The sequence below is a fragment of the Cryptomeria japonica genome, chromosome 6, assembly GCF_030272615.1.
Source record: "Cryptomeria japonica chromosome 6, Sugi_1.0, whole genome shotgun sequence".
NCBI classification, from domain to species: domain Eukaryota; kingdom Viridiplantae; phylum Streptophyta; class Pinopsida; order Cupressales; family Cupressaceae; genus Cryptomeria; species Cryptomeria japonica.
Window position 1 is genome coordinate 415826157 of NC_081410.1, and position 27278 is coordinate 415853434.

Consider the following 27278-nt stretch of genomic DNA (forward strand, 5'->3'; position numbering starts at 1 on the left):
CCTTCAGCTTCCCACAAGGGTCATTCTCGTCTACATGGATGTTAATGTGAAAATATAGCTAGATAACTTGGGGAAGTGATGACCCCCAATCACATGTTTCCTAGACTCCTTCTAGAAGAGCCAAAAGTGGGTCTACTTGTGGGAGATCTTAGCCCTCTCACTCGCTTTTAGCCTCCTCCTAGCCTCATGACCTTAAAACTCTTAGTTGGCCAAATTGTGGCAAGTTCCCACATATGATATAATTATTCTCCTATTCATACTACTTAGTCACCTCCGATGAACGAGAATAGAAGAGGGTTAGTTGGGAACATATCATTGATTACTCTAATCTTGTTAATGTATGAGATCATCTAGTTGACCATGCCCTTGCTCCTCCTTTTACTAACATAACTCTCAACACTTCAATGATTTTACTTTATTATTATTTCATCTTATTGTTTTATTTTATTATTTTAAAAAATAATTATTTAAATTTGACCCCACATAGACTTTCAAGGTACACCTTCCACCACCTACTAAATAATGTATTATTTTCTCTTCAATTATTCATGAAAACAAATCTTATTCTTGTTTGAGGACGGCGGAGATATTGAATCTTGTATCTCGTATATTCGACGAGGATACGCCACGCGTCCAATCTTTTAGTTTCATTAGAACTATCAATAAATATATAAAAATATTCTCCTGTGTTAGTTGTACTTTATATGATAATATTATATATTCGCAGATGCCCATAAATATCTTGTTCTTTCGTACATAGCATCTTTTATAGAGCAGTTCGAAACGGAATTCAGGACTTCGATATAATGGAGGGCAAATTGCAATGTTGGGTTTTTCTGCTAATTGTGGCCAGCTTTTCACTCATTCCTGCAACATATGCAAATGTGAAGACTCAATATTGTGGTAAGCGATAAATTCATGGTATTTGTTTTTTATTGGCAGCACAGATTTTTGGCTGACTATAGTTAACCTAATTGAATTGAATTTGAACACAGGTTCTGAGGAAGACTATCTGGTAAAGGTTGATTCTGTGGATATCGATCCAAATCCAGTTGTCAGAGGAGAAACTGCAACCTTTAGTATTAACGCAATTTCTGGTAACTACACAAGATATAACTCCTGTTTTTGTATTTTCTGTTGTTATCTTTTTATAATTTGGGTAATTGGATTGATAACCTCCTTATGTTTTTGGGTTAATACCGTTTCCCAAAAAGCAATAATGCACCAGTTGAAAACTGTCGAATGTGTAGAATTTATCTCAGTTACGTTTTCGAATCAAAATATTCTGATTGTCTCGTTTTTAGAGGTTTTTAAAATTTTATTTCTGTGAGATTTTAAAACGCACACAAACGCCTGCATCGGTAATATAGACCATAAAAGTATGCGCGCAAATTAATCCCTTGACTTCCCGATTGACAAAGCCTTTGGTGCATCCAATGCCTTATAAGCTTATTTATCTTACAAACTATTATCAATTTTTCTAAAATTGTGGAGAAAACATCCCTGGCAGATTCTTTTGGGATTGTTGATAATGATAATGATATTAATGTCTATAAAAGGTCAAAACTGATTAATGCAATTGTGAAAGACACTTAAAAGTCTTTTACCTCGTATCCATACCCATTACCCTCCTTCATACTCCTACCCATTGACTGAAAGGTCTCTCACATTCCCAACCTAAAATCTTTCATCTCATATCCATACCCAATATACTCGTCCTCATCTGCTTATCCATCGACTTAAAGGTCTTTTACTTAAAAGTCTTTTATCTCATATCCATACCCAATACCCTCCTTCATACTCCTACCCATCGATTTAAAGGTCTTTCACATTACCAACCTAAAATCTTTCATCTCATATCCATACCCAATATCCCCCTCCTCATCCTCTTATCCATTGACTTAAAGATCATTCACATCCCCAACCTAAAATCTTTCATCTCATATCCTTGCCCAATATCCCCTCCTCATCATCATACCCTTCGATTCAAAGATCTTTCACTCTCCCAACCTAAAATCTTTCATCTCATATCCACATCCAATAACCTTCCCCTCTTGACCTAAAAGTCACTCATCTCATATGCATGCCCAATCAACCTCCCCTGTTCATCCCCTTTACTGAAAAAACAAATTTTATCATATATATATTAACGTTTGCCAAAAAATTTCAAATTGTAGCCGTAACCTCTATTGACATGAGACGAGACAAGATCCTTTAATATCCTTAAGTCAAATTGATCTGTAGGATCGTATGGTTTTCTGTTTTGGGTAATGTTTGTTTGGATGCCCAATGTTAAAATCAATTCTCCATCTTTCATTTCACTTCAATTAAACTTTTATGTTGTAGGTTATGTTTGCAAGAGCACTTGTAAGTGTGCCCAGTTTCATTATATAGTGGTCACTTAAAAAGAATGACTTGCATTTTCTACTTTATTCAATTTGTACGCCACATATATTGTTTTTCTCTGGTTCATTTAAGTTACATACCTTGTGAATTTTTTCTGTAAGGGATTTTTCTGTGTAAGTCTATTCATCAAGTTTCATTTGATAAGATATAATGTTAACGAGTATAAATAGGATTACAGTACATGTTTGGAATAAAACATTTTTTTCAGAGAAAACTCTGTCAATTTTTGAAAATATAGTCTATTTTATAATTTTTATTAGATGGTCTCATGGACTTAATGTGTTTTACAATATGGCAGTATAAAATCGTTTAGGCTATTCCATATACATCTTTCTTCGGTTAAAAGCTTCCATCATCTATAAGCTTCATTACATATTCTTTGCACCCTTTATATATACATGATAAAAATGAGTATGCAGTATTTACAGTTGTAGCAGTAACTTTTGTTTTTCTGTTATTGCGAGTGTGCTTTTATTGGAATTAGTTTGGTTCTTTCTTTTGTGATCGCCGAGTTTTCTTTTCCAAGCTAGATATGGGATTGATGGTATTCTAATAATGCCAGAGTTATTGCTTCTTTTTTATTTTGTTGTTGTTTCAAAGGTTGTTAGTGATTTAAGTTTGGATGTTCGACCTCAGGTTTTTCAGGTTTATCAATTTCAGATGGTACAATTGCACCTATAGATAATTATGTTGTAATTTTACTTAGAAATGATTGCAGATTTATATTGACAGATATAAGGATTTATGAATATGAAGTATCTTTGAGACGTTCAAATGCTAAGAGATATTTAACATTTTAGGCGCCATTGCAATCTCAAAAGTATATTTTTTTATTTCTTAGGTCAAGTTTAATTTACGTAAGGGAGATTCGTTAGATTTAAATTTTATCTCTGCTGCAAATTAATTGTAATAAATTTTCTTTGACAGATTAGGATTATTAAGAGGTGCTTAACATAAATCTTAATAGGATGTAGTGTGTAGTCATTTGTATCTTATCTTCGCCTAAAGCACCCATGGAATGTGGTCTCTATTTATTATAGAGTATTTCTCCGCTTGCCATAAAGATTTTAAGCAAAGCTTAACCTTCTTCGTTTGCAGCTCTTATGATACATTTCAAATTTGTTTTTATTTATTTCAGGTCTGTTTCTTATGTTTTGTAATCCTTTGATAGGTTCAGTGATTTTCTTCATGTTTTGTATACGATTGATTTCAGAAGAGTGTTGTGTAAATTGGTTTGATTTATGTTGCATTGATTCCTCCATCTTGGGTAGTCGACAATAGAAAACTAGTTAAGCACTTTGCAAACATGATTTTGTAATAATTAGTCTTTTATGATGCCTTCCTAATTTTAAATATCTGATATTTGCTCTGGTTCTGCAGAAGATAGCATTTCTGGTGGAAAATTGACTATCGAGGTATTTTTCTTCGGACTACGTATTCATACAGAAGATCATGATCTTTGTACCAAGACAGCATGCCCTGTAAAGGAAGGGAGTTTCGTTATTACACACGCGCAGAGTTTGCCAGGATTTACACCACCTGTGAGTTATATAAATTTTGGACGATTAGACATTCTTAAATTTCCTTATATCCTATATGAAGTATTTATATCTTACTTAAGGTTTTTCAATTTTTTCTCTAGTTTTTATCATCTTATGCCAGAGAAAGGTCTGCATGTTAGAATCAGCTGGAGAAACCTATATTTATGGATTGCTAGAATTTTTTGTTTGAATTTGGTCTACCGTTAACTGCTACAAGTCAGTCTAGGCTTAAGTATAATAGGGAATTGGTAACATTTGTCTATGAGTATGTCAAAGGTAGGATTAAGATCTAAGACATTGATTAATCATAAGAACCATCGTGATTACGACTTCCCATGTAATCTTCATTTGGCAATTCATTATTGGATTCTTTCTGTTTCTGTTTTGTGTGAAGGGTGAATTCTTAGCACCAAAAGTTTGAAACCACTTCTCGTGTACAGTGTATCCTTAACTTCAAAAACTTCCAGAATTAGCCATCTGTAAAGTGTATTCAAGTTTTTTCAGAGTAAAGGCTGAAGTGTGCAAAAATTGTTTTGATTAAGTGAGTTACAAATACAAAAGAAAAAAGTTAAAAGGTGAGATACATTATATATATTGGTTTTGTGGGTATAACAAGAGGGACCAAAGCCATTTAAGTTCGGGGGGAAATTTTATCATGAAGACAGCACTTTTTGTTTTGTAGTTCTTTCAATGCGTATAAATTTATAATTACATGTATTAGTAAGTAGACCACCCGGATTTTAAATCGGTAGGATAGGTCGGTTCCAGTAATGCAGTAAGTCATGCCCACACTTCTCTATTACCCTCATGAGTTCCGTTGTAAGATTTAGCCATATGTTAATATATTTCTTATTAGAGACATTAAACTCCAGCCTATAAGACAGACTAGACTTCAACTTGAGTCTCGAATTTCAGTATGTGCATAAACAATTCTAATATGAATCATAGTTTTCTTGAATGTTTTCTCTGGATAATTCTTAATTTTTTTGTCCCTGTAGCAGCATGACCCTAATGGTGGATTGTGCATGGCATTTCTTTTTCTCCCAAGATAACTGGATGCAGGTCCAAAGGACTAATAAACCTAACCTAATATTTAATTGAATGGGGCAAGAAATTGAAATCTTTATTAGACTGTCCAGGTAATTAGTCTTTGCGTATACATGATGGTTGGCAGAACTTTACAAAATTTTAGATTTTCTCTCTGTAGCCTGCCTTTTCAACTTCAAAATGTACAATCAGCTTCATGGTAATGGGGAAGAAGGATGGATTTTCCATGCTAGTTCAGGCTGCAATTTACAAAGATATAATTGTGAGGGATGCTTTCAGTTGATTTTGGGGTGAGACCATAGTTTCAAATCTGATTGCGAATTTTACTCCCATTTAGTTAATTTTTATAATATTGATTCATCTGATTAGCCCTCATGATGGAACATGCTTAGCAAGCATGGCATTTCCATTATGCATAGTTCCGTTCTGATTTACGAGTTATCAGGTGTTTAGCTATCTTAAGCTTCTCCGGGATGATGCATTTTAGGGAACTAGAATGATCACTGAAAACTTCTCCTTATGGTTTATGTTGTAGTATCTTTCAATGTATTTTTCTTTCCTTGTGGGCAGAGAGGAACATGATTTTTTTCTTTCTGGTTTTTTTATGTGCCACTGTACCCTTGGACTTAATGCACACGGAGATGTCTGTTTGTATGCTTGGATTCAGTTTTTGGTTTAGTGGTTGATTTAGAGTACGGACAATATAACCTTTTTATATTTCGCTATGTTGTGTAAACAGGGGATCTATGTCAGGATGCCCTCCTGTTTGCAAAGATTCCCAAGTTTGTTCTCTTCAATATTATATGTGGTTCTTGTCTCAGCATCTGTGAATGCCAGAGGAAAAAATGGTGCGACATTTTTGACAAAAAGCTGTAGCAAAGCACTTAGATATTAGCCTTTCCTCTTGGTCAAGGCTCAAGAAACAATAGTGATGATTCACTGAATTCAAGGTCCTTGCCCATCCAATGCATTATTCAGCCTTCATCGGAGTCTTTTCTTTCCTATGTTTTACTGGGAACCGCATATCCAATTATGTATGGGGGTTACCACTAAGTTTTCCCTCAAAATAGATAGAGAGAATATTTTTTGAAAGTGGGTCTTAGCTATTAAATTGTTAGAGCTTCTTTATGCAGCCTTTGACACTATGACTAGGGATTTTCTTTCTCTACAAGAAGTCTGGATCTAATTATTTGCCAACCACTGGAAATGTGGAAAGACACTTTTGTGAAATCAGAGGTCTACTAGTGAAATCATTATGTGATAGCTAAGTTGCAGGTTCTGTTACAGGAATGGGTTTGGGTATGCTGGTACAGAATTTTTTTCCCCCAAATAGACCTATGTTGCCACTTGGTTCAACTTCATTTGAACCAGAAGCAACTACACGGCTACTCCCACTAGCTACATTAATATCATTTGTAGGAGTCTCTTCGTAATCTGACTGATTATGGGCAGTTATTAAATAGATCCATCTGAGTTGGCACACTTAGAGGCTGTATCCTAATTCTTCATTGCCCCTTAATTGTCATCAACTTCTTTATGTGATAGGAGGCACAAATTGGAATTGACGTAGACGAAATCTTTTGCTTATTTGTTTTGCAGACAACACCGTTGTGCTTAACTACGCGGACAAAAGAGTACGTACTCCAATTTCACTCAATGGAAGAATTTTTCCAACCTATTGAGATTGGAGAGAAAGTTAGTACAACTTAAAAATGTGAAAGAATCGTAAGAATGTTAATAATAGAAAATAAAAACTGCTTACCTGTGATAGAATTTTGACTGCAAGAGGTTGGAGGGACATAACTTTGTCTGTGGAGTACCACCATATGAGTGTTCATCTTGTACTTGGATCGAAGAGTGCAAATACTATGGTTTTGTGATGAGATGAATTTGCCAAATTTAGTCTTAACATTATCCATTACTTTTGAATCTTAGAAGATTCATTGAAATACTTTCTTGTACCTGTCAACAATTTCATTGTTTCTATATGGAGTGACTCTTTGAAGCAAAAGAAGCATCTTTGTGTTGTAATATTTGGGAGATAATGCAAGGACATGGTCATCCTGTTCTAATGTTCAAGAATGATTATTTTCACCTTTAGGAAAAGTGTTTCTTTGGGTTCATTTTCCTTTGCTATTACGGCCTTTATTTCCATGTCATCATAGATTTCCCCTAAACACAGTTAATCTGTATCAACAAACCTGATCATACTCATGATGGGCTTGGTGAAACTCGAGATGTAATTCACATAAGCCCACCAATCATCATGCAAGATTGCTGATTTCATCTTTGGATCCTTTGTGAATATGTTTGCCTCCACAAATACCATTGGTTGCTAACGACCATGCCACTTATTGTCTCGTGCACCCTCACAAGTCATCTCAAAACGATTATGTGCTATTTGAAACAAGTGTCTCAACAACCTAATAAAAGTGTAAAAGCTAGGTTAATAACAAATTTAAATTTAAATAAATAAATGTCATATAAATTTGATTAAAAATAATAATTGAAATTTCATAATTTTACCTTCAACAATTTTAAGAAAGTCCTAAAGATGTCTTGTGACATAATAATTTCACAACTATTTGAATATTCTCACCCTTGGTGTATTTCTTCTCCCCACTCTCCATTTGAGTGACAATTTTTTTGCATTACCAAGTTAAGGGAGGGGATGGTACATGGTGTCCAAAATATGTGCTTGAATCTTTCCTCAACCAAAGCACTCGTTGCTCTACAATTTTTTGCATCATCTATTCGGAATTGGACAACTTTCTTAGCATCCACCATCTTTATGGATTCAATGAGGATTTTGGAAATAAAGTTTACATCCTTTACTTGGTCCTCACATTCAACTACTTTAAAAACATTGCCCCTTAAGAGGAAATTGCATTGACATTTATTAAAAAGGGTCACTATTTCCGCTCTCTCTTTCACTTCTTTCCCTCCACTTCTCTACTCATCTCTCTCTCACTCTTCTCCTTCTCAATATCTCCTCCCTCCCTCTCTCTCTCTCTCACACACACACACCATCTCTCTTTGTAACTCCCTATCTCTCATTCTCTCTCTTCTCTCTGTCTCTATCCTCCTATGTATCTCTGCTGAGCTCAATCTGTCCTCTCTTCCCTTCTATCTCTCTTTCTCTCTCTAGATCTTCCTTTTTCTCTTTCTCTAGTTGTTCAATGGCTATCACATTTTTTCAATATTACTCGTAGTGGAGGATGAAAAGCAAATAACATTTTTTTATTCAATCTGGTAGTGTTAGTATAAATTATTGACACCATTTGTTAGCATATAAAATTGAAGTTTCCATTCAATCGTTAAGTATAACATATGTTTTAATGGTTTTTTGTATGGATATTCTCCCTTGCCTTTTTGTAAACATGGTTGATGCTCGTCTTTCTTAGACATAAAAGTTGCATTAAAAAACATCATAATTAAATAAGAGATTATTTAAAAGAAGAATTGCATACTTCAAATATGTTGCTTTCTCTCTCAAATATCCTATCAATGCAATTTGGCAAGGCGGGATCCCCCTTTAAATAGTTGGTGTTTCAAAAGTGGTTCCCATTCATACCATTTGGGAGCAGGGAGGTATGGAAGTGCAAGCAATCCATAAGGGTCTATGTGGATCATTGGTTACCACTTTAAATAGTGCTTGCTTGACGCTTGAACTTACAATAATAAAAGTGAAACCCTTGCAATCAGTACCATTAAATTACATGTATATGCTAAATAACTTGATAATATGATAGTAGTAGGTCATGATAACTTTTAACAGTCAAGAATAAATATATAACTGTGAATTTTTTTTAAAAAATTCTATTTATTATAATTAATAAAAATGCAATTTTTTATTACAATCTATAAATAATTAAAAATCAGAATTTTTTTCAAATATATTTTTAAATTTTTCTAATTTTTCTTTCTTCGTTTTGTTTTCATTAAAATAATTCTAGTAGTTAATTGTTTAGCTGGTCGCCCATGCTTTGCTTGTTGGCTTTGTTTGACCACCAACCCTTCGGCTTCTGCTTCCGATCACAACCTAATTAACCTTTTGGGCATATCTACTTCTTACCTACCGCACAGTCAAACTCTTTGCCTCTCTTCTCCTCCAAAGGAATTGCTGCAGCAGTTTTCTTCACGGGAAGAAATTTGTGAATGAAATGAAATGAGCTCCTAAGACCTTCCACACGCAACAAATGAACAGGTGACAATTCAATGCGTAGATAGACGGATAGGATTTGGTTCAATTCTCCAGCGGCCTCTTCTTTGCTTCCTATCATTTTATCCACCGCCATTGCACCACTGTACAAAGATATCAGATTGTACAAAGATATTTTGAAGGGACAGTTCATAGAATGATAAATAATGCAGTCTTTTTCATAGCCAGCTTTGGTCAATAAAAAGAAAAAGTCTATTTTGTAACCAGCTGTATACAAGATTATGGGACGGCTTTTGAGATGGGAAAGCAATATACAAATTGTTTCAGTTGTTTTCTTGGGTGTAATCCTATGCTACGTGGGCTAATCAGTAGGTTTGTATTTTTATCAACTTTTTTTGTTTAGTATCTGGTGGATTTTTACCTGCAACTGGTAGATTTGGCACCAAGGAATTGGAACAATCACCCATGGTCCCCCCAAAATATAAGGAGTCAATAGAGCACAAGAAGACATTTAGAAACTAAGGGATAGGATTTGGCACCAAGGAATTCGAACAATCACCCATGGTCCCCCCAAAATATAAGGAGTCAATAGAGCACAAGAAGACACTTAGTAACTAAGGGATAGAAATCTAAGTACCACTCCAAAAGCCATGTATACACCTTACTCAAAGGACTAGGGGTACTTATTCATTTATTTGGAGCTGAGGAGCAAAAGATTTGTGCAGAGCAGAAGTTCAAGAGCTAGAGTGAAGAGCAACGTTCCGTGCTCTTGTGAGGCCATACATTCTTGTAAGACACATTGTGCATCTGCTTGTTGACAGGGAATAAAGTTGAGAGCTTTTCTTGTGGTGTTTTCATAAGCATTGGTTCCATATGTATATGTATCCTCTGCATTTGATTTCCATTTACGAACTGCAAGAGTGAAGTTTGTTTTGGCCAAAAATTACTAGCTATGCTTTTCCAGCATATTTTTGTTTATATTGTGTTATTGAATTAGCAACAGCCATAGGCCATACAAATTACAGATGAATTACCTAACAATAGACTGCATCCTAATTTATTGACTTTCTCAGGTTCTATATTGCATTTGACATCATCACATAATGAAGCTGTAAGGGAGTGTTCTGCCTCCACTTCGTGAACAATGCTGAAAGATATGTCTTGATAGAGAAGTTCTACCAGGTTTTCTTGATAGGCTGTATTGTTTCTTGATCAGCATCTTTGCTATTTTGTTTCTTCCATGTACTTAACATGCGGGTTTGGTTGCCATTTTAGTTCATCGATTGAGTGCTCACCTATTGTATGTTTTCAGTAGCAGCTTTTCTACCTACATTTGAATATAATTTCTTTTCAAAATTTTTACTGAACATCACGAGCACCATAGCTAAATCATGAAGGTTTTATCTTTGTTAGCCCCTTTTTTGAGAAATTTTCGAGGTTACATCTATTAAGGTCATCATTCTATTTGGATCTCTAATTTTTCCTTTTGTTTGGCATTGTACAGGGTTCCTATAGGCTCAGGGTAAAATTGACAGATGTTGATAACAAGCTGTTGACGTGTGTTTATGTCCAATTCAGCATTGTTCGTAATAGCATCGTTTCTGCCATCGAAGATACAGCAACTTCAGGAGTGCTGTAAAGAACTTGGTTGCTGATTCTTAGTCTTGATTTGAAATTTCAGATTATGTCGAATCTTTATAAATTTTAGCTAGTCATTTGTTTGACTTGGATCGCTGTATTTTAGTCAAGATGTACATAGGCTAGGAAGAGTTTTCCATTACGTCTGTTCCTTTTAGCATGATATCATACTTTCAACCATAATGTTTTTAGGAATTTGTGGACAACTGTTTTTTTTTATAGATAATTTGTGGACAACTGTTGGTGTTTATAAATATGTGGTATAACTTATTAATTGAAAAAAATGTGAGAAGTTTTTGTTGACTGCCGTAATGGCTTAAGGTGAAGAATAGTAACATTTTTTTTTGGTCGGTAAAGGCAAAGCCATATTTTGTATTAATTAGTGTAGATACATATGATTACCACTGAATTTCAAGATATTCAAAAAACCTCTGCTCTTAAAGAGCACAGAGGTCCCTTCAAAACCAGAACCTTTTAGCTTAAGGTTTAGCTACTTTCCTGAGCCATTTAAGGTTTGATAGTCTAGAAAAGCCAAAACATAATTACTGATAATGTCCGAATTCAACGACCTAGATTCAGAGTTTTTGAACTTAAAATTAAAGTCTAATAAAAATATACAAGGACGATTGCATATTCAGTAAACTAAAGGAGGTATCCATAGAGAGCCTAGCTTGTGGAGGGAATGTCCGGTTGAGGAAGTTGGTTCCTTGGGCGGCCTCAACCTCTGCTTGCTGGAAAGCTCCGACCACGACCCCTGCCCTTGCGACCTCTGCTCGAGCCTCCTCTACAACTTTGTTTTGGTTTAGGTTCTGTATTTGCAGCAAGCATAGGCAAGAAGCCATTCATTCTTGTGAAAAGGAACAAAATCTCCTCTTTCCCTTCAGCGTCCGGATCTTCACCTAAAAAATGCCATTTGAGGTAGCTCAGCCCTGCACTAGCAAACTTTTTGCGCCTATTCAATTCTTTATCCTTCAGGTCCAGAAGGAATGGGTAATAATTGATGAGAGCACCATGGGCGTTAAAAAGGATTTTGTCGCTAGGTTTGGGCGCACTAGAATCGTGGTTGGCCTTATTCAGAACTTCTTGGAGCTCTTGAAGAATTTCAGCTGGGAAGAGTTCCCTGGTAAGGTTCCAGATTAATTGCGTGGAAAGCTTTTGATCCAGCAGTGACACCACAAATCTGGACGAAATGCTAGTGTTGTCTCTTGGGTATTCATCTCTGCTCAAATGAGCACTCCCCATAATCAATTTGACTGCTAAAAGAACCGGAGGGTCTGAGTAGATGAGGAGACGCTCGAGTCTCAGGTCCGTAATCTTTCTGAAAGAAACTTGACAAGTAGAAGCACCAAGTGAGATGGGGGTGTCATTGCCAAAGCAAGAAACGGGCCTGGGATAAACACTCATGATGAAACCGAAAGGGGCTCGGAAGACATGGCGACCGTGGGCAAGGACAAGCAAGAGGAGAGCCAAAGAGCAACTAGTAGAGCCAAAATGAAAAAGAGAAGCGATACTTGGACTATTCTGCAGGAAGGCGAGTGCACAACTCAACGAGCAATGATGGGAAAACGAGAGCAATTAAAACTCACGCGAAGGTGGCGGAGAATAAATGCTCAAATCAAGCCAAATCCATTAAAATGTGGAGGGAGAGATTAGCCTGTGGACAGCTCATGCAAGGACAAAGAGGCGGTGCTCACCAGCTGGACTTCAATAGGTCTCGTATTAATGTTGCCGGTTAGTCTACTCGGCTATACCGGACCCACCTTGCATCCCAAGGTTAGTTGAGTGTTAGTTTGAAAAGAAGAGTGACCGTTGGTGTTAGCCGCCAAAAGGAGGGCAAGTAAGGAATTTTTGAATTTGATTTATGCATTCCTCCAGTCCACTAGCAAGCAGTGACTCGAACCTTGTTTGATCGGTCATATTAGCTTGGTCGATCTAAATTAGCAGAAGGCTAAGATCCTTGTGACCACCAGTGAATAAAGGTTCCTAAAGCTGCAACTTTTGATAGAGCGTCCGCCTCTGTATTTGCTTCTCTATAAATATGTTTTGCCTTGAAGTGTTCCAAATTGTTTAGGATTTCTAGAATTCTTTCCAATAGAGCTTGAAGCCTCCAATTGGGGGTTGTCTTCTTCCTTATAGCATTAATTGCTGTCTCCGAATCTCCTTCCACTGTAACATTTTTGACACCATGGTTGATGCAGTCTTTCAGGCCTAATAGTAGAGTGGTGAACTCTGCTATGTTATGAGTGTCAGGAGGGATTGGTTTTGCCATTTTCCCGATGATTGCTTCTGATTGGTCTCTGATGACATAGCCTATTCCGGAGGGGCCTGGATTGCCTTTGGAGGCCCCATCAAAATTCAGTTTTACCCAGTCTGGCTTCGAGGGAGACCAGATTGCATCTTTCCTTTTAATTGAGTTATGGCGAGAGAGTGAGGGAATAATGATTCCTTGCCAATTTTGACTAATTTTCCTATCCCATGAAGAGAAAACTTTAGATTGATTCGGAGCAAAGGTTGTTTTGCTATTGATTGAATCCATTATTGCCGATTCTATTGAATTTAGAATTGATTTCTGATTTCTAGCTTTACCTTCAAATAGCCCGCGGTTCCTTTCTTTCCAAATTTCCCAAATTAAGCATGATGGATCTATTTCCATAATTTGGCTCAGCAAGCTCTCCTTTGATTTCATTCGGCAAGACTAAGATCAGTTCCAATTTTGCACAGAGCCATCTCCAACATTTAGAGGCAAAGGGACAGGTCAAGAGGAGGTGGTCTGTTGACTCCGATTGGGCTTTGCAAAGTATACATCTAGAAGGTCCTTCATAGCCCATTCTTGTGAACCTATCTGCAGTTAGGATTTTTTTTTGGATTGCCAACCATGCAAATATGCCCGCTTTCGGGATGACTTTGGAGCTCCAGAACATCTTGAGAGGGATATTGTGGTTGTTGAGCTCTACTGGGCTAACCAGAACTCTGTAACCATCCTTTGAGTTATACTGTCCTGTTTTGGAAGGCTCCCAGATGAGTGAATCTTCCCCTCTTCTAGGGGTGATGTTTCTCGCTTGTAGGTGGCCTAAAAGCTCTTCCAGGTCCTCCTTTGGAATTGGCAGGCCCTCCATTGATTTCCACTTCCAGCATAGTGTGTTTGGTGTATCTACTATTTCCATATAGTCTTTAACTCTGACTCCCCAATTCTGTTTGAACCAGTTTTCTGTTGCAGGGATATGAATTATATTTGCCAGGGGTGGATAACCACCCCAAGAGTCTTCCCGGAATAGGCTTGCTGAACCATCATGAATATCCCAAGAGACTAAGTTTGAGATCAGGTTTCTATAAGAGATGATGAAATTCCATATTCCTGATCCTTTCGGAAATGACCTTGATCTAAGGATGTTTAGATTATTCTGATTTGAGAGATACTTTGTTGCTAGCATTCTGACCCAGGATGCATTTGTTGCTTTTCGTGGATTGCTCAAATGTCACATTTGTATGAGAATGGAAATCATGATGGTGAAACACACCTAGAATCACAATTTGTTGCTTTTCCTGATTTTTGTCATCCTTACTTTCATTGGCATTTCTGCTCTACAAGTAAACTTTCATAGATACCCCCAACTCCTCGAAGGACCATAAAGAGAAAGGCAATGACTAGACGGTCCTTGACCTAAAAATAAAAAAGCAAATTGCTATGGTATTGCCCTAAATACCTTATTATTGTTTTCATATTGATTATTGTTCACAGGACAAATTACATGCTTTTGCAGAATGTGCAAAGGGTGATTGCATACAACTATAGAATGAAAGCAATATGTGGGGAGAAGAATTCATTTTTCATTAATGTGGAAAGTTTGTGATTTTATCCCTTTTTTATATTGAAGGGTTAGTCTGACCGAATCTTATTTTGAAGGGTTAGGAAGTTAAAACACAAAATAATATATCATGTTCTTTGAGATGTTTTTACTTTGCAACACAATTAGCTTTTTAAATCCTTTAATTTTCTCATGCTAATGATCTAAAGTCCCTTACGAGCATAATCAACAACTACAATTATCTATTCTATCTATTAACTAAACAATATAGATTAACATTTGTATGTTAATTAAATTATTTATTATTATTCTAATTTAAATAAATATGTAAGTCCATCATTTTCCTCTTATTACATCAATTTGAACAAAGGATGAAATACTACAAGTGTTGAACACAACCACTCTTTTATAGTTTGATGAATTGCTTTCACCAATTCTCATTGTTCATATAGGAAACATTAGATCGATTTCATTAGTAGATCTCTTGTTTGTAAAATTTGCAAAATATTTGTATGACATGAGAACATAAAATGTCTCCATTCTTCTTGCACAATGATAGAACTTTCTTTTGTAAGTCCACATCTCTTTTTGAGTGTGTCAAAATCCCTCTAATATTGCACATGAGAGAACAACTCTCCTTTGAGAGACCAAATCTCCAATATCCCTCTTCTAGTGTTGTGGGAACCAATTTCTCATGTTTTTGTACAAAAGAACATGAATCAAGTGTGAATACATTAATTGGACTCACAAGAACTTCCATGAATGTCAAGCCCTCCCTTGTTCCATGAAGGGACACGTGAAATGGTGCTTCTCATGTAATGTATATGATTGAGTCAAAATCTATCTCAAGATGATAAAATTCTTTCATCCTCTATTGCCTCTAGCTTTTGATACTCATTTAATCCTTACTCATTAAAAGTAGCACTACAATATTAAAAAAATCAATAAAGTTTAACAATACTTTTAGGCCCTTCTCGCCCCTTTTTCCTATATTCCTACCTCATCTGATGATGATACCAAAGTTGGGGAGTTGAGTATGGGGATTCCTCCTCGGAGTCAGAGGACAAGACTTTCTCTCCTCCCAAAAAAGCGAAGATTGAGATTTCGCCTAAAGCTAAATCTGTTAAGGGCAAGGGCAAGAAGGGTTTGAAACAGGTTGTTATTTCCTCCTACTCTACCTCTGTTGGTATGATGCCTCTTCTTCTGATGGTCAAAGAGGGAATTTTGAGGATAATAATGCCAAACAGAGAGTCAGTCCGGAGCTTGGTAGCCACAACTTTGAAATTCCCCCCTCGTTTTGTAATTTGAAGGCTCATACAGGGAGGGATGCTTCTCAGAAGGACCTTCATCCTAAGAGCGTTGAGTTGAGTGATAAGAGGGAGGACTATGAGAATATCCTGGGCTTGGCTAGAGATCATGCTATTGATGCTTTTAGCCTTTTCAAGTAGCTCTTCCATGAACTCAAAGAGGTCAAACTTAACCAAAGGGCTTTGGGGAGCAAGTTGGAAGCTATGCCTATTCCTACCTATCAAGATAAACATGGTCATGGTCAGTGGACTGAAGAAGAGAAGAAATTTGTGGTGGACTGTGTTAATAGAGCTGTTGTTGGCATTGATCACATGAAAAAAGGGTTTGAGGGTCAATTCTCCATTGTCAAGGAGAATTACAAGAAAATCCAAGTTACTCTCGGGACCATTATGGCCAACAGTCACAGAATTGTCAAGCAGACAGCGGAGTCCATGAACATAATGGTCAATAGTCTTGATGGTCAGGACAAGGTGTTGATCAGTGTGGCTGAGGACAAAGATAATACACAGGCGAAGTCTGGTTACAAGCAGACTAGAGCGAACTTGAAGAAGAAAACTAGTACTCAAACTTTGGACAACAAAGAACTTAGGTCTATTGTTGACAATATGAGTCTTTTGGACGCTGAGGTCGCTAAGACCCTTAAGAGCCTCATGTAATTCCTGTTCTCTGTTTTTTCTGTTTTGCTGGTCTGTGGGTTTCTGCTGTTTTTTTGTTGGTTCTTTGGCTGCTTTATGTATTGCTTTATACTCTGCAGCATGTTTGGTTTTGGTATCTATTTTTTGGTTGTGTTGATTCTAAACCTTTTAAAATCTTCGTTGTAAAGGGTTTCAGGGTTCCTTCAAAACCTGTTTTTGTCTTAATCCAAAACAATACTTTTAGGCATACCTACAAAGATTGTAATGCAATTGGATGTTGGGTTTAACTGAAAATGCATGCATATAATAAAATTATGTCTCCATGTAAAAAAAATTAACCTTAAATATCAATATATTAACTTTGTCCTAAATAAACAATATATACTTATCCCTTGAATACATTACAAATTGTAATATTATTTCTTCGCTTTATTAGAGGAGTGGTTCAAACCATTGACAGTTCACAACCAACTAGCATGTATAGGATTGTGCCCCTTAACCTATTACAAAAATTATGAAGAGAAGATATAAAATTTTATAAATAAAGTTAATAAACTTGTTGTACTGCTTCTATGCAGCCAACAAACATATTTTAATCTTTTAGTACATCATACATGTGTGATTTTTTCATCACCTTTTATGTTTCAATCCAATGTCAGTACCTTTATTTCACAAAAATAATGTTTTCTCCCAAGGACATCAATATTGCCATCAACATGAGGCATTGTCTACTAAAAGAAGGAAATATGTTTGTAAGCTAGCATGAATAGGTGATTGTGAAGAGATTTTAAAAACAAGGGGAACATGGTAGTGATGAGCCAAAAGAATGGCTCTATTTTATTTATGTTTATGTGTCATTACTGGGACATTAGGAGCCTAGATATGTCTTTTGAGTTTAGAACCTTTGCTAAAGTGATAAGGTTTTATATGTTTTGACGGTATGGTCATGTGACATGAACTCGTTTGATATATGTTCTTTTTTTATGCAATATAATAGGTAATTGTGCTATGAGGAATATCCATGGTAATGTTGCATGTAGATTTTGAATGTTACTCTAGTAGGGATAATTAGGCCTATATTTGTGCATGTTAACAATTTCATGCAGGGTTAAAGAAGAATGTTGAAGCGGTCCAAGATGCTTAGAAATAAAGATTATGGAGTTGTTGGTCGGTAAAAGAGATAGCAAGGATTGTCATCGAAAGAGTCAGTTGGCGGTTGAAAGTGGTTCATTATGACTTATCTAAAGACATATGATTTCATTTGTTGAAGGAGTAGATTTAGGACTGAGTTTACGTTAGATTCCCTCTGCTGTTTCAACAGATTTTGATTGATTCTGCACTTGTAACTTCACCTTCTTTTTCTCCTTGTTCAATAAAATCATCCTTCTTGAACTTTGGGAGTGGTATACTAGTTAGTCAGGAATTTTATGCTTTAAATAATCTCCCACCTTCTCTTGTACTGTGGTTGAGAATAAAATAGTTCCAGTCGTCGTAATATAGTTCTAAGTTGAAAAAACAGACTTCCAACAATCTTTTGTTATGTTATCAAGTACTTTTGAATCAATAAGATGATACTTTAAGTTCTAGGAGTTTGATTCAGTTGTTTGGATGCTTGCTAAGGGGCCCACTTAGTATTTCTTTTATCAATTATTTTTCATTTTGTACTTAGCATTATCTTGATCACGGACTATTCATGCAGCCATTGGAATACTTCATGTGACTGTTCCTGTAGCCATTGTAAATTGAGTAGAATCTTGTTTGTTGATCATGGATAAGTCCTATCTTTCTTAGTTGTTTCTTAGAAATTAGTTAGTTTTCCTTTCAAGCATTTCAGTTACTTGTTTTCAATATTTTTCCTCAGCAACATTTCATTTCCAGCAATAGGGAATGTGGTTGTTTTGGTCTTTCTAGTGCATATACTTTCTAGACCCATTTCAAGTACATGCCCTTGGTTGACAACTAAATGCACCTTCATGATGAAACATAATTACTTAGTTGGATGTCCAATCCCCGAGGTATGATTTTAAGGTCTAATTGTTGAACCATTAAGGAGGTCAGTCATTTTTGGCATCGTTCCCGGGGATGGTGTCAAACTAGAAATCTTTGCAGTCATTGATAATCGTACTTTGTTTTTAGTAGTTAAAAGTTCTATTTCTATTTACCTTCATAGAGTAATTAACCATAATTACTTTTGAATACTATTGTATGCCTAGGAGAAGAGATGCTTTAGGTAGGTTTCTTCCTAACAACTCTTATCTTGACAACAATCTTGAGCAAGCTTATAAAATATTTGAAGATGGAAACCAAGATATAAACCCATTAGCTAAGTTGTTTGACAACATTGAGGAGCTTGCTGAATAAGAACCTATTGAGAACCCATTTTCTTTGATACAATCTCAGGAAAGGATGGCTGGTGGTGGACAAAATCAACCTAACCAAGCTACCTTTGAATTCCCTATCACCGATCAGCAAGATAATAACAACTTTAAGAATATCCCTGCTTCAGTTCTCCCTAACTTTTTTGGGCTTGTAATAGAGGATCCAGATGCCTTTTTGTTTGAATTTGTCATTCTCTATCAGAGCTATGATTACACTATTGATGCTCACAGACTCAAATTGTTTCCTGCTACTTTGAAAGAAGGAACCCTGAGATGATTTATGAGTCTAGGGAGAGATGTTGTTGATAGTTGGAAAGCCATGCAAACCAAATTTCTTGAGAAATACAAAGAATATTGTAGAAGTGGTAATAGGGGAGATGACATCTTCAAGATGCAGCAAAAGGATGATGAAAATTTGGAGGACCACATTTCAAGGTTCTTGTTCTGCGTAAAGAAAAATTTAGATCATGCTCTTAATCAAGAGTCCCAAAAGTTGTTTTTTCTTAGAGGGATCAATGACAACTGTATTGATGCCCTGGATTTGATAGGAGGAGGAGATATCACTCAAGTTACTTCAGATGATATTAAGAAGATATGTCAGAACTATTCCCGAGCATTGTAAAGAAGGGAAGAGGATATCAAGCTACCAAAGGAAAATCTTCCAATGAAGTTTCAAGGATGGAAATTACTCACTTTCTATCTCACTTCAAGCAAGATATTATCAACAACACGGACACAAAACTGGACACACTTTAGGCAAAGAGGAAGCACGAGGAAGCAGAGGCAATTTTAGTTGAATATTGCCCTCACTGCATGCAAAAGAAAAGAGATTGCAGGTGCAAAACAATAGCAAACATTGAAAACCAACATGCTTCATTAGAGTTCAAACCTGTTGAAAGGGAGGAGGACCAAATATTCTATGTTTCTCAAAGGAGACCATGGGCTCCACAACAAGGTATTCCACCTGATCCATTATCCTTTAATGGTCCTTATTCAAATTCATATAATCTCAGTAATTAGTGGCAAAATCCATATCCCACTCATTACGGGAACTTCCCTGAGCAACATTGGAATAATTTCCAAAATGCATGGACCAATTACCAAAACCCCCCTCCTCCTTGGTAGAAAAATCAAGGAGGTTGGCAACCACCCCAAGGAAACTGGCAACAAACACCTCAGTGGAGAGGAGGGCAACAATGGCCAAACCAGTCTTCCGGTTTCCTGCAGACTCCTCAACAACCCCAACAATAAGCTCTAATGCCTCCACCTAATCAAAATGTTGTTACCCCATCTAAGCCTACCCAATTGCTAGCTGAGCCTATGCCCAATCCTAACTGTAAACAACCACAACAACAACAACAGGTTTATGCTACTGATACAAATCAATACCCTACCTATGTCATTAATATTAGTGACATCCACTTAAGGTTAGGAACAACTCTTCCTACACCTTCTCCTCCAATGATAACCAAGATGTCTGCTAAAGACCCCATTAGCAAAGTGTCACAACTCCACCTGTTCCATCAAGGCCAGTACAACAAGAATCAAACACTACACCTCCATTTCCTCAAAGATTGGAGGTAGAGCTAACCAAACAAAAAGAAGAACCCATGTTTGATATTGTGGTTTAATTAAAAAATGTATGTGTCAAGATTCCTTTGTTTCAAGCAATAAAGGACGTTCCAATATATGGAAAGGCATTTAAAGAAGCTTGTTTGAAAAATCCAAACCTAGAGATGGTCCATGTTGTAGGCCAATTAGCAGATCTTATGCTAGGAAAATTCAGTGTACCCAAGTATTCAGACCTAGGGAGTCCTATTGTAGGAGTAGTCATTAATGGAGTTCAAGTTTAGAATGCTCTCATTGACCTTGGGGCAGCTATAAGTGTTATGACAAAGGATGTGATGGAGAAACTCAACATCACTAATCTAAGATCTACACCTACTGTCCTACAACTTGCAGACAGTTCTATTGTTAAACCAGACGGTATGGTGGAAGACCTTATTGTAACATTAGATTCCTGGGAATATCCAACTGACTTTGTTATCCTCCCAGCTAAAGGAACTCTGGGGGGTTATCCTATTATTTTGGGTAGACCCTGGTTAGCCACAACGGATGCTTTCATAGGATATAGGTCAGGGGACATGACCATCTCAGATGGGACAAAAACTAAAACACTTGCACTATACTCACCTACACAACCTCAATTTGAGCAAGAACAACTAGTCTGGCAAGACAAAGGAAGAATCTGATGAAGTCAATACAATATAACAGTTGATGATGATAAGAAGGGACCCCTTCTTGCAGCTTCAGGAAGAAGAGGATGTTCTCTCTAATATTTTGCAAAATCAATATGGATTCCCTGATCAAACTGATGATTGTAATGCACAAAATGCATGCTCTTTACAATCGCTACTACCAGCCTCTTCTGCAGGATCTCCTGCAGCCATAGATTTATTGCATAAATTGCTACCGCATGAAATAATAGTGCCACATTTTCCTGCAACATCTATAATAGAACTAACTATGCAAGTTGAAGTGGCTCCAAGTTAATGGTTGAATGTTAATAGTAATATTACTCAAGATCAAACTATGTCTCTAACAAGAGCACTAAAGTTTCAAGCATTTGCATGGGACTACACAGATATGAAGGGGTTACATCCTAAGTTGTGCACACACCGAATCTACATCAAAGAAGACTATAAACCAGTGAGGTAACCTCAAAGAATAATCAACCCTACATTAAGGGAAATAATTAAGCAATAGTTGCAGAAATTACTCAATACAAGATTCATATATCTTATCTCTGACAATGAATGGGTATCACCTCTAGTTATTGTTCCTAAGAAAAATGGAAAGTGGAGGGTTTGTGTAGATTATAGGGAGCTTAATGTTGTAAACAAGAAAATCACTTCCCTCTTCTTTAAATTGATCAAGTGTTGGACTCCTTCGTAGGAAATAAATATTTTTCATTCTTAGATGGCTTTCGTGGATATAACCAAATAAGAATAGCCCTTGAGGACTAGACAAAGACAACATTCACATGCCCATGGGGGACCTATGCCTACTCTGTACTTCCATTTGGTTTATGTAATGGCCCAACTACTTTTGAAAGGGCAGTTATAAGCATGTTTTCAGATATTTCTCATGACTGTATGGAGATATACATGGATGACTTCACTACCTATGGTGGCACTTTGGAAGGAGCATTGAGTAACCTAGAAAAGAATTTACAGAGATGGGAAGATCATAATTTGTCTTTAAATAGTGAGAAGTGTTTCATGATGATGTAATAAGGTGTTGTTCTTGGCCACTATCTTTTTCATAAAGAAATTCAAGTAGACCTAACAAAAATTGATGTCATTTCTAACTTGCCTGTACTTACAAAGCAAAAAGATGTAAGGAGTTTTCTAGGCCATGCACGCTATTATAGGAAATTCATCAAAGATTTCAATAAAATTGCAGCACCACTGTATACACTCCTCACTAAAGATGTCGAATTCCAGTGGACAGACTCATGCAATAAAGCATTCTTTGAGTTGAAGGAAGCACTAACTCATGCACCGGTACTTCAAGGTCCTAATTGGGAACTTTCATTCCATATACACATTTATGCATCTGATTATGCAATTGGAGTTGTTCTAGGACAAAAAGAAACAACAGTGGAACATGCAATTTATTTTATCAACCAAAATTTACAGGGTGCTGAATATAACTACACAATAACAGATAAAAAGATGTTAGCAGTCATCTATGCCCTCAATAAGTTCAAACACTATATAACTGGATATAAAGTCTTTGTCCATACTAACCATGCAGCAATAAGATATCTCATGAACAAATCTTCAATCTCAAGAAGGTTGGCTAGATGGATTCTTTTAATGCAAGAGTTTGATATCACAATCATAGACAAACCGAGAAAGGTAAATGTAGTTGTAGACTTTCTTTCACGATTAACAACAAACCAAGATTCACCCATTATGGATGATTCCTTTCCAGATGAGCATCTATTCTCCATTGTTGTTCAAACACCATGGTATGCTGATGTAGCCAACTATTTAGTTGTTCAAAAGGTACCCTCTCATTTTTCACCAAAAGAAAAAAAATTACTTGTTGAAAAAAGTTTCAAATTCACATGGATAGCAGGATGCTTATTCTACACAGGACAAGACCAGGTCACGAGAAGATGTGTGAGAGAAGATGAGACTTATGACATTCTGCATGCATGCCATGATGAACCCTATGGGGGACATTTTGCAGCGAAGAGAACAACTATCAAAATACTTAATACATGATATTATTGGCCAACCCTTCATAAAGATGCAGCCAGGTATACAAAGAAATGTGACAAGTGCCAGCGGATGGGAAGACCAACCAGATCAGATCAGATGCTCTTGCATCTTCAAGTGGTAGTAACACCATTTGACAAGTGGGGCCTTGATTTTGTAGGACCAATTGATCCACCTTCTAATGGTAAGTCTTACATTATGGTTTGTACTGATTATGTCACCAAATGGGTAGAAGCTAAGGCAATGAAACATGCACGAGATAACAAGGTTGTTGAGTTTCTATATGAAGAAATATTCACAAGATATGAAGTTCCTAGAGAAATTGTCACATACCAAGGAGCACAATGTTAGGCCCAATATGGAAAGCTAATGTACTGAGAGGGGAGGGGTGAATCAGTACTCCAAAACTTTTCTTTGATAATAACCTTATTGTTATGCATAAACATAATAGTGTAGTAACATAAAATAAAACTAAAATCAACAGATAACAATCATACATGATTCACTCCATAACACATATATTTTGGTCACGCAAAAACTCTTGGTTAGAGAGAAAAACTGCGGTGGGGATGACACCCACAACTTCACTACTGCAATAATAAAGAATGTTCGGTTAGAGCTACATTTAGCTATTTCTGATAGCTTACCCTGTTAGGAGTATCAAGATCAGTTAGATCTACCTTACTAAAGGATTTTACAACACTATATAAGTGTAGCACCTGGTTAAAGGATTTACAATTTATAGACTTGGTTAGAGTCTTTCACCTTGTTAAAGGTTTCTCTTACAACTTCAAAATATTACAATAAAATCATTACAAATATCTATAGCTTTACATCTGAAATGCTAAAGCAGATTCTATGTGCTCTAAATAAGATTACCTAGCTTGTAGCATACCTCAGTAACCCATAATGAAACTTGGTAAACCCTTCTGTTTACTCTGTTCTTCTACTGTTCACTGATAACCTTCTCGGTGACCTCTCTGTGTCTCTGTAACAGTCTTCCCTCATGCATACACACTCTTCCCTCTTTCTAACCCTAGAATCATGTTGTATAAATAGATCTCTTACAACGGTGATTTAATTCATTGCTTCGATCTTATAAAAAGATTCTTCGAATGAATAACTAAACAAAATATCTCATTGGTTAGATTGACCTTGTAATCATACACAATCTCCTAGTGCAATTTCCAATGCAAAAACGATTAGATGTGCCTTGATGTTGTAACACGTTTTCATGTGCATATCCAGGTTCAATGTATCTGGTAAAACGTTTCACTCGGTGAATATCAACTCGGTGAGTTAACTTTACCACTCGGTAGCCATGAAACTTTACTTGGTAAATAGCTCGGTGAATACTACGTTGTGTGACTGCTTTCTTCTGTAATCGACTAGACTGTTCATACTGAGTTCTCTGTGTGTACCGACTGCATGATTCGGTAATACGAACTGACTAGAATATATAGTATGACTTTGGATATGAAACTAATGGCAATTTGATAAGTAGTAACACACAATTCACATCTCAACTTGTTACAACATTAGTGAACGGATACAGTATTAGGCATAGGAAATCTACACCATACCATCCTTAAGCTAATGGACAAGCAGGGATTATTAATAGGGATATTGAGAGCATCCTGACCAAAACTGTCAATCTCCATAGGAAAGATTGGGCAGCTAGATTGCTTGAAACAATCTGAGCATATAAGACATCATGGAAGACAACAACAAGATTTACTCCGTTTGAGATGCTATATGGGAAGAAAGCAATGATGCCCATTGAGTTTAAGCATAAAACTCTCAGAACAATAGTCGAATTAGGGATGGATATCATTGCTGCACAACAAAAAAGAATCATGTAGTTAAATGAATTAGATGAAATTAAAACAATTTCCCTCCAAAACATAGAACTCTAGCAAAACCAACAAATCAGGGGGCATGATAAGTACATTAAATACAAGAAATTTCAATCAGGAGATTGGGCTCTCCTATATGATTCTCGATATAAAGATAATCTGGGCAAACTTCACACAAGATGGATAGGCCCATATGACGTGTCACAAGTGTTTGAAAATGGAGTTGTTCAACTCACAACAATTGATCCTGTAAGATTCAAATTGTTGGTCAATGGGCATAGGTTGAAGTTATATCACAAGCCCTCATCCAAAGAAGAGTTCCTAAAACAGTTTACTTCAACTTCCAATTTTCCTGCAGCTTCAACCTCTGAGTTTTTTGCAGTCAATGAAGGTGGGCTCTTAGCCCTACCTTCTAACTAGTCAGCTATGATGATTCATAATAAAAACTTCAATATTTTTGGAAGTTATTTCTCTATAATAATATCCGTACTTCACTCCATTTCATCTTCATACCTTCTGTATCACTTCACATCACTTAACATTAAGTTGCTTTGTCAGCATTATCATTGAGTTAATTGCAGGTGTATTCAAAGGACATTGACATGCATAATGTCGCATCACTCCAAGTACGTCACAAATTAATGCTTGAATTATTTCCTGTTAGATTCATTCATTACCTGCATCAAAATTACCATGTATATTCCTCATCACCTTCCTATAATTTCTCTTCTGCCATGTGAGGACACTTGGCACACTTTTGGTTGGGGAGAGTATACTGTGATTTGATTTTTTCCTGCGTGTTATTTGACTTTTCCATGTCCTATGTCATCAATACTTTGTGCCACTTTTAATAAAAATCAAATTTTAGTTAAGCGGATAAAGTGATTGTGACATTTTATGCACACATTTTTTTATTTTTGAAGCCTTGCACGAGTTACCTTTATGAGCCATAATTATACTGTCTTGTCACCCTTTTTAGTTATTTTCATCGAGAAAGGGTTTTCTTTGAAAGATAAAAAGTTATGAGCTACGAGAGACACTAGTAAGAAGTTAAAACAAAAGGTTGCAAAATATTATAAAACTTGAGTTGAAAGAACACAATGGGGGGTTCTTTGATAAGACACGAACCTACAGTCCATACCTTTGTTTTGCAGGACCAAGTATGTGGTCAAGAATTTGTTTAGAGTGGATGGTTGAATTACTTTTTGAAGTTAGATGATTTTAATGAAGATATAGCCACCGAGTTTGCCATGACATTCTCCAATGGAGAAGCAAATGTCAAAGGTTTGAGAGTTCTAGTCACTGAAGAAAAGATTGTAGAAGTGACGGGTTTACTAGTTGAAGGAGAAAAGTATCTAGAATCTAAGGATGCCAAGAGTGCCACAGTAGAATTTACAAGACCTGAAGATCGTGCATTGATTGTTGACAAGAAAGGGGTCAGAAGAATCTCTTTACTAGACAAATGGATGGCAGCAACTATTCACATAATTAAATATCCGACCTATGAAGGGAGGTAGTCCTGTTTGCACTCAATTCACTTCAAGTTGCTCAGCCATTTTAGACATGGAAATAGGATGAACGTCCCAAATGTGTTGTATAACCGTTTGATGATCATGGCCACAAAAACCCAAAAAGTTAGGTCAAATTCAGTCTCTCACCATTGTTTAATCAAATTGTTAATAGAATAGTATGTTGGCATTTTGCATAGAGATGGCATTAATGATATTTTGTCATTGATATCAATTGAACCGATAACGGTATTCATGTTATTGCTGATATTGGTTTTTTTTATTTTGGTTGGTAATCGGTAAAAAGAGCTTTATGGAAGATGTTGTAAACTAGTATGTAAAGTTTGTAAGTTGAATCGGTAAACTGGTGTAAAGGGTTAAAACCTTTCTATGCAATGTAACTGGTAAACCCTATCAGTTGTTAAACCCTAACCGATCAAGTTTGTTGGTTTATTATCTGATAAGCGGTAATGATGGAGACACGTGTGATCATTATATGAGGATAAGTTCACATTTTTTTGGCACGTTTGTTTATTGTTTAGGGAAGGAGGAAAGTGGATTCCAAGCAATGCACAGCGCGTGATGAGTTACAAAGTCCGATGAAGTAGTGATCATGGAGTGATTGGAATTTTCTTGAAGAATGTGAAGAGATTGTCATGATTTCTAACAGTCAAGATTGTACCAACTTGTTTGTAATCTCGATG

At 36.3% G+C, this 27278-nt stretch overlaps 2 protein-coding genes across 3 annotated transcripts; one reads left to right on the forward strand and one right to left on the reverse strand.

The window, feature by feature from the left end:
- The first annotated feature begins 697 nt into the window (after positions 1-697).
- LOC131039074 (uncharacterized) lies at positions 698-11097 on the forward strand. Of its 2 annotated transcripts, XR_009104598.2 has the most exons (5): positions 698-903; positions 996-1097; positions 3787-3947; positions 10230-10338; positions 10661-10880. XR_009104598.2 is itself a non-coding variant. In XM_057971723.2 (4 exons), exons 1-4 carry the CDS (start codon positions 807-809, stop codon positions 10793-10795), a joined length of 495 nt encoding a protein of 164 aa, XP_057827706.2. In that variant the 5' UTR covers positions 698-806; the 3' UTR covers positions 10796-11097. The 2 variants fall into 2 exon arrangements, 1 of the variants encoding a protein (XP_057827706.2); XM_057971723.2 differs by lacking the exon at positions 10230-10338 and having other exon boundaries at positions 10661-11097.
- Positions 11098-12742: 1645 nt separating this feature from the next.
- LOC131876630 (uncharacterized) lies at positions 12743-13330 on the reverse strand. Its single transcript, XM_059222072.1, has one exon. It carries the CDS (start codon positions 13328-13330, stop codon positions 12743-12745), a length of 588 nt encoding a protein of 195 aa, XP_059078055.1.
- Between the last annotated feature and the right edge of the window lie 13948 nt (positions 13331-27278).

Excerpts from the sequence above, each read along its gene's own strand:
- LOC131039074 (XM_057971723.2), top strand. The coding sequence starts at position 807 with ATGGAGGGCAAATTGCAATGTTGGGTTTTTCTGCTAATTGTGGCCAGC. Across the intron at positions 904-995 it reads TGTGAAGACTCAATATTGTG|GTTCTGAGGAAGACTATCTG; the intron begins GTAAGCGATAAA and ends ATTTGAACACAG. Across the intron at positions 3,948-10,660 it reads TGCCAGGATTTACACCACCT|GGTTCCTATAGGCTCAGGGT; the intron begins GTGAGTTATATA and ends GGCATTGTACAG.
- LOC131876630 (XM_059222072.1), bottom strand. The coding sequence starts at position 13,330 with ATGGATTCAATCAATAGCAAAACAACCTTTGCTCCGAATCAATCTAAA.